General features: G+C 35.5%; 1 protein-coding gene across 1 annotated transcript; it reads left to right on the forward strand.

Moving 5' to 3' along the window:
• Positions 1 to 1,208: 1,208 nt before the first annotated feature.
• Positions 1,209 to 2,502, forward strand: GLRG_11809 (histidine acid phosphatase; the record flags this gene model as incomplete). The annotated part of the gene is made up of 2 exons (XM_008102492.1): positions 1,209 to 2,179; positions 2,213 to 2,502. Coding segments are annotated over 2 exons (1,261 nt in total), but the record flags the coding sequence as incomplete, so codon positions are not given.
• Positions 2,503 to 8,347: the final 5,845 nt, after the last annotated feature.

The following is an 8,347-nucleotide window of genomic DNA, read 5'->3' on the forward strand; positions in this document are numbered from 1 at the left end:
GTGCGATTTTTTGCGTGGGCTGACATAATGGTGATTAGTTAGGGTCAAAAAACCAAAAGGGGCCTGTTAAATTACCTGCTATCTTGTAGTGAGTGGACATGCATCAAAGAAAAAACAATCCCCACTTGGCTTGCCAGTCGTGGCCTGCCCGTCGCGGTGGGCCCTACCCTGGCGCGGGTATATCCGTATGGTGGATATGGTGGATGCCCTGCTATGGGTCCTACCCCCTATTACACCTGTTATTCTCTTTCCTCCTTCTCTATACCTTTTTTTTTTTAAATAGATAGTTGACGGATAGTAATACTAGTAAGAAAATTATAGAGATACAGGCATACTAGTAAACATCTATTATATACGTAGGACTTCTAAATATACTCACTTTGCAATAACAGCAACTACGATAAGGTACACAAGCTGCTAGAAATTGTACACCTCGTTATATTACAGTGGGTAGAGAAGAAAAGAAGACACTAAAAGATGGGTAGGGGAATGTCTTTATATAGGATAGGAATAGCATCAAAGGGCATTTAACTACAAATACCTAATCTAGTCAAATGTCGCAGGAAAATAGCAATTAAATGACTAGTTAAAATTTAAAATAGCTTCACTTCAACTAGCCAACTTGAAGGGTAAAGTTGGGTTGATTACCCTGAAGGAAGCGTTGATGGCCACTACGTACGAGGATTTGAAGCTGAGGAATAATGGGAGAAAGCTGCATATACACTGTTCACCGCTTTGCGGGTCCGATCGGGTTCCCGAACGCACGGCATGGTGGTTATATTCGTATGCGAAACCTAGTTCTAGTGCACAAAGTTAGACATGGGTCTGTCCCCCTGCAAATCAAATAATATACTCAAGCCTTACATCGTATAAGCAAGTTGTAGATTATAGAACTGAATGAGTGGACTACTTTGTATCTTAATCTATTTAGGTTATCGCCGGCCTAGTTACCTAAACTGTAATGGTTTATGTTCCTAATGTTATAGCCTTTCGGGGACATATCTCATCCCTATTAATGAAAATTGTATAAAAGGCCCTTCTAGACACCGCACAAGGTAAGTAAAGAAAATCATTCTCATCCCTCCATCCCCTCCCCTTGAAACCAGCATTATGGCGTTAGTCGTCATCCTTTTATTGGCCATCTGCTTTAGGTATGCTATGCCACACTATGAGTTTATTAACTCATTAAACTAACAGGGTGAGAATAGTTGCACTAGTGGCCAGACTCTTGCTCGTGGGATAGACCCTAAGTCTCACTTCTGGAGCTGGAATAGCCCCTTCTACCCGGTACCATCAGAAATCGACCCTTCTATACCTGCAGGTTGCAAGGCTACCTTCGTACAAGTCCTCAGCAGGCATGGTTCCAAATATCCCAAGACACAAGAGATGCAAGAAGCCAAGGCGATAATTAATCACATTCGGACTACCGTAACTCATGGCGAGGGCTTGGAGATCCTAAAGTCTAACGATCTAATACCCCGCTATGTGGAACAGCTTTCACCGTTTGGCAAGAAAGAAGCTTTGGACTCTGGCACATCGTTTTATAAACGGTACCAGCATCTCGCTACCAATCACGACCCTTTTATAAGAAGCGTTAGCGAGGAGCGTGTGGTTGACACAGCCTTGCTTTGGAAGAAAGGCTTCTATCAATCGAGAAGAGGCGGCGACCCAGATACTACCAGACGTATCCAAATTATACCTATGACAAAGGGCTTTAATAACTCGCTACATCACGGCGGTTGTACAGCCTTTGAGAAGACTGTTAATGCTCGTACCTCAGAAGCGCCAGTTCGGTGGATTCAAGAGTATTCTAGGCCAATTGCTGAACGGGTAAATAAGGCACTACTACCAGGGGCAAACCTTATACCTTCCCAGATAAAGCGATTAATGAGTCTATGTCCAATCAACACAGTAATCAATGGCATAGAGTCGAAAGTCTGTAACCTCTTTACAACAGAGGAGTTTAAAAACGACGAATACGGCGATACACTCAGCAAATACTATTCTTGGGGACCAGGCAACCCGCTAGGCCCAACACAAGGAGTAGGCTTTACTAATGAGCTTATTGCACGGTTAACACAGCAGCCAGTTGTTGACCATACATCAACTAACACAACGCTTACTGGAGATCCAAAAATATTCCCACTGGATAAGAAGATATATGCTGACTTTACCCGTGGTAATATCATAATATCTATATATAGTGCTTTAGGGCTATTTGATGGGGCAGAGCCTCTCAGTCAGACACATATGACGCCGCTAGCAAGGGCTAAGGGTTTCTCAATGAGTCAGTTAATTCCGTTCGCTTCCCGCATGTATGTTGAGAAGCTTCAGTGTAGCGGCGAAGCGAACGAGGAGTTTGTCCGGGTGCTGATTAACGACCGGGTGATGCTGCCATCTGGTTGCAAAGTTGATCGGCACGGCCGGTGCAAGCTGAGGGAGTTTGTGGAAGGCTTGAAATTTGCGAGAGCTGGGGGGCACTGGGATAAATGCTTCCTTTAATAGGGATAATTACTCCTCATCATGGGAGTTAAATAGCAATACTATCGTAGCCTCTATAGTGTAGCGATATTGTTTGTCTCGGTTCAGCGCTTGTACTTAACAAATGACGTTGGATTCCCGTGGTTTCGATCACGATGGTGTGTGCCCTGGCTGTGACATTGTTACGGTCAGATATCCAATAGTAGGGTCTCCGCTAAGAATAAAACAAAGATCGATACTCGATAACCGTAACATCAGCGTATCAGTTAGCTCAACACTGCGGTGATGAGTTTTATGGTCAAAAGGTCGTATGGATAGTTCGTAAAGCTTCTTGTCAGTTAAATCAATAAGGTTGGATACTATATAAAGTCACTCAGAGAACGCATTACAATTTGATTGCTAGATAGCTATACAAGGATATTTATATAATTGAATGAGTGCCCTAACATGTTGCTTGCTTCCCCGTTGGGAACGATTTCGAGATGTTAGTCCTTGATGTTAGACCGCCCCTAGCGTATCTTCTAGAACTGCAGTTCAGGTTTTGGGTTCATGATAGTGACTCTACATTATGCAAGGCTTAGCAGGTTGAAAAGGCCGCGCCGACCGTCGGAAAACCTAGTGAAGAGGTAGTTACTTTACTTTCATTATTACTAGTAGAGTAATATGGGCTTTTTGCTAGAAATCGTTTTAAGCCACCAAAAATCCAGGAACAGTTTTGTCTTTGGACAGGGTGGTGATAAACAACCAACAAATTAATAAGAAGATAGTCTCGATAGAGGAGTGAGGCGGCAGAAGTAACGGATAGATGTTATGCTGCCAGCATTTCCACATAAACTCAACAGATTTAAAGATCTAATAGGCATCCAGAACCAGCAGTCTAGCAGCAGACACACACTTGATGATTGATACCTATCGCCGGGCATCTATTGCTTTGGATCCATTGGTTCTAATATATGGGTTTCGCTGCTTGGTTGGGCGCATCTAATTCTTTCCCAGAGGTCGCAGCCTATCGCCGAGCATACGCTCTGCCAGACCCCTCACTTGCTGATGGGTAAAGAATCTGCCAAGGTATTCTTACTATACCCCACCCTATATACGACCCACCCCCATATCCGAACCATCCGAAATTACCGCATCCATCCCCTTCTATTAACATCACCACCTTTTTCAAACTATCACAACATTATCCATTTACATCCAAACAACGCCATCTTTTCAAAATATCTTTATCAACCTATCATGAAGCAATATACCGAATTTGAGCTCCAAAGGGCCCTTCAAGATGTGCTGAATGGGCAGAGCATCCGGACTGCTGCCCATACATAGGGTATACCATACCCAACACTTCGGCATCGATACCACAGCAGGTAAAGCAGAAATACTGCCTTTATTTATAGACAGCACTTATCCTAAACCCAGGAGGATAATCTGGCTGCCTATATATCCCTCTAAGAATCTCTTAGCAGACCCCTTACCTATTAATAAGTAAGTCAACATACCTACTTCCCGACCACCCTCCTATTCTGACCACCTAAAAATGCCTTATTAACCCTACTATCCACTGTAACCCTCCTATTTTAAATAATTACTACTTTTACTGCTTTTATTTAAATCGTTTTATTTTTTATATATAACTTCTTTATAGTGTAATAGTTTAATATACTACAGATAACCTTAACTAGGTAATTAGGGCTATTACTAATAGTACTAGTTACCGCTAAGTAGCTTATATCTATAGTATCCCTAAGACTATATTATAAAACTATATAACTAGTGTCTAGGTAAGCCCTAAGGACTTTTCTAATTACTAATAGTTATCTATTAGCTAGGAGGCTAAATTAGCTAGTTAGGTATAAATCTAGGTAGACCTTAGTCTGACGGTGACCTATTAATAACTAAGGGACTTTAACTAATATATCCTCTATATAATAGGTAATAATAGACTAATAAGAAAGAAGTAGGTAAATACCTTCCTGTAAAGGAATCCCTCTATTAAGGTCTTAAGAAGTCGCTTTATTAATTCTAGACGTGTTAATAAAGTATCTACTAAGGTTATTAAGGACTAGTTTAAATATCTTATAATACCTTATATAATAGCTATTACACTAACCTATTAACTTAATATAGATAAGACTAGTATCCTTAAGTGTAAGGGTGATAAGAGGCTAGTACTAGGCAGGGTAAAGATAAATTCTATAATGAAAAAGCAGCCTAGAGTATAAGCCTAGGTATTTATTATTAAGTGTATATTTACTAAAGGTAATACTATTTATCCTATAGTTATATATAAGGGTAGGACAGTCTAGTAGTAGTGGTTCTCTTTAGATCTTAACCTATATAATAAGTAGTAATTTATAGTAATAGAGAATAAATAGACTACTTGTTGTGATGTTAATTATTGCCTAGATATCGGCGGTATAGATTAACGCTGATATTGCTGGGATAACTACGGCCGATTTGTTAAAGCACGTAATTAGTAGCAATAACCTTGCGTTTATTAATTGTTCTGATTGTCTGTTACTATCTCTGTTGCCTATTACTATCGCCAATCGGCCTATTAAGGGGCAAATGTTTAGAATATTATTTTCCCTTGTTTTAGGTGGGGAAGTCTATTAAGAAAATAACTAGTGTATCTACAGCTAATTGCCCTACCTTACGCCTAGGCGCCTGCGGCTATTTTGCCTATTTTAACACACCCTCTTAAATTAAGGCTATTTAAAGCCCTTAATCTAGCCTACTAATTTATAATATCTATAATTATAATTACTTATTATTACTAGGTAATTACTAATCTATCTTAATAATTACTATAACTATAAATTACTTTTATTTACCTATTTAGTTACCTAAGTAACTAACTAAAGCTAGAGTGTATATATTTAAGTGGTATTACTGTAATAATATCCCTAGGCCAAGGGGCGGAATGCCTATGGATCGGTTAATCGCCGGCCGATTGGCGATACGTTGGCCTGGCCTAGACTTTATTACCCTTCAGCCTGGCTAGCCAGCTGAAGTGGCTAAGTTAAATTCTACATCTACAGATACCCCTACCTATCAATTAATCAATCCATCAATCAATTCAACCTCCATCTTCTTCCCTAATTAAGGCCCTTAGCTAATCCTCTTACAATTACCTACTACCTAATAACATAATATAAGTTACTATCTTATATTAAAGCTCTTAGGTTTAATCCTAAGTAAAGGTAAAAAGACTTAATAGTAGTAACGTCTATAAAGCCTACTAACCTTATTAATTAGTTAGGTATTAGATTATCTACCTAGAGCTATAGATAGTGTGAAATATAGTAAATTACCTAAGGCCATAATAGTATAAAATATAGTATAGGTAAGTGTTAAATCACTTAGTAAGCTAATCTCTTTATTTTACTAAATACAGGTTACTAAGTGTAAGGTTTAGTTACCTTAAAGTTAATATTCTCTTAAAATATATTTACTAATTAATATAGCCTTTCTGGTAGCTGTTATACATCTAATAGGATAAAGCTAGGCTATAATAGTAATATAAAGTAACGTAGTGTAAAGGTAAAGCGTAATAGTAGAGTAGTAAAGTAAGATAAGTAATAATAAAGAGCTAAATAAATAATATAGAACAAGATAGGTAATAGATAAGAGGTATATTTATAGTTAGCCTTTCCTTTATAAAAGGTTATCTACTAAAGGGATATACACCTAGGGTATATATAACGTATTATATGTACGTTAGGTATTTAGTCCTTGCTATCTGTCTGTCTCCTACCTATAGGTACTTACTACTTTATCTTATAACACTAATATAGCTTATCTCCTAGTAGATATAGTTTAAATATTTCTAGTTATACTATTAACCTTTTTCTAGTTAGCCTTTTGATAAATATATAGCCTTGAGTAAGGTAAATCTAACTATATAAGTTATAAATATAGAATTCTTTTATTATTAAAGTAATTATTACGATATTAACTATTGCCTAGATATCAGTAGTAAGGATTAACGCTAATATAGCCGGAATAACTATAGCTAATTTACTATAGATCTACTAGATCTATAGTAATATTACGTAGTAAATTCGCTACGTAATTCTATAATAGTTTTCCTCTTTACACATAATTTAGAACTAGTATTTACCCCTATTATCTATTACCACCTATTAATATATATAGTTAACTATATTCTCACCTTAGTAATAACTAACACTAATTATTAGTTAACTTTATAGTAACTACTACTATAAGATACTATAGATTAGTAAGGTAATATAAGAAGAGGTAATCTTTTGTTACTAATTATCTATAGAGGCCTAGAGCAGGCTTTACTAAAAACGCCGCTATAAATACCCTTATAGTAAGGTTATACTATACGCCTATTACAGGTTAGTTTATACTACTTAGTAACCTATCTCCTTAACTTATAAAGAGTAGTAGAAATTTATATTATTTATATAAGTAATTAACTATATTACTATATTAGAAGTTATTCTTAACTATAAAAAACCCCTTACTTTATATACTAACTTACTATTAATTAATAATTATTTACTTTTTATTTTCCTTTTGTTTTAAGTCTGTGAAGCTTACCAACTTTTCTTTTTTTATATATCTTTTCTTACTTTTCTTTAAATTATTTTACGTTACTAACGTAATATTATTTACTATCTATAAGCTTACTATAAGCGTCTCTTTTTTTAAAGTTTCTATTTAACTATAAGTCTTTATAGTTACCTGTACTACTAGCAGTAAATCCTCTGACATCTATTTACGCCTTTTAGTAATAGCTAAGGAAAACGCCTATACCTAAGAGGTAGTTAGGCTGATAGAGGGTAATTATAAGTAAGTAATTAAGATAAGTAACTATAATAAGATAGTAAGTAATACTTATGGCGCTATTAAAGACTAAAAAGAAAGAAGAAATTACTTTAAATATAAGATACTACTGTAATAGAGATAGCAAACATAGTCGTCTGTTGTAGAAGCTAACCTAGAAAAGGGATAGGGCCCTAAGGACGGCCTAGGTTAGTAAATAAAAAGATTTATAGACCTATTTAGATAGGAGAAGGACTATTACTATTATTTTTATTATCCTTAATAGTCTAGAACTATAATATATATATAGTTATTACTATATATCTTATTTATTAAATATATGTTATTATACTAAAGACTATACTATTTATCTTTAACTTCTTTTTAAAAGTCTTTTTATATTAGGTCTTAGGACTACTAGACCTACTTATTTATATAAGTTTTATTATTACTAGACATTATTATAGATAGTAGTAGTTCTCTTACTTATTTATTCTTTTCTTTTTATAAGTAGGTTTCTACTTTACCTATTCCTAATAGTGCCTACAGGCAGATTCTCTTCTCTAATATAAAAATACTTTATAAAGTATAGTACTAACCTTTTTATATAGCTAAAGTAAATATAACGTATATATATAGTAAGTAGATAATTATAGTAAGCAGACTACACCTTCTTACCCTTTAATTATTTCTATAAGTTAATTTAACTAGATTATATAAAATTAATTAAAAATATATATTACCTTATTCTTTATTACTATCCTAAACTACCTTATAGGTTTATATATAAGGTCTAGTCTTTCTATAATTACTATATTATTACGTATATAGCTTACTACCCTCTATATAAGCCTCCTTTTAAAACGCTTTCTTACCTCTAGCCTTAATACCCTCTTTTTCTCCTTATAGCGCCTCTACTTTAAGTATATTAAGTAACCTTTTAAGACGTAGTTAGGTCTTTTTAGCCCTCTACTACTTACTTAGTATATTTATCCCTATATAAAGTCTACAGTTCTTAGCCTTAATAAAAGTAAGCCTATATACTAACTTACTAATACCTTTAGCTTAG

Source organism: Colletotrichum graminicola (assembly GCF_000149035.1).
Source record: "Colletotrichum graminicola M1.001 genomic scaffold supercont1.129, whole genome shotgun sequence".
NCBI lineage: Eukaryota > Fungi > Ascomycota > Sordariomycetes > Glomerellales > Glomerellaceae > Colletotrichum > Colletotrichum graminicola.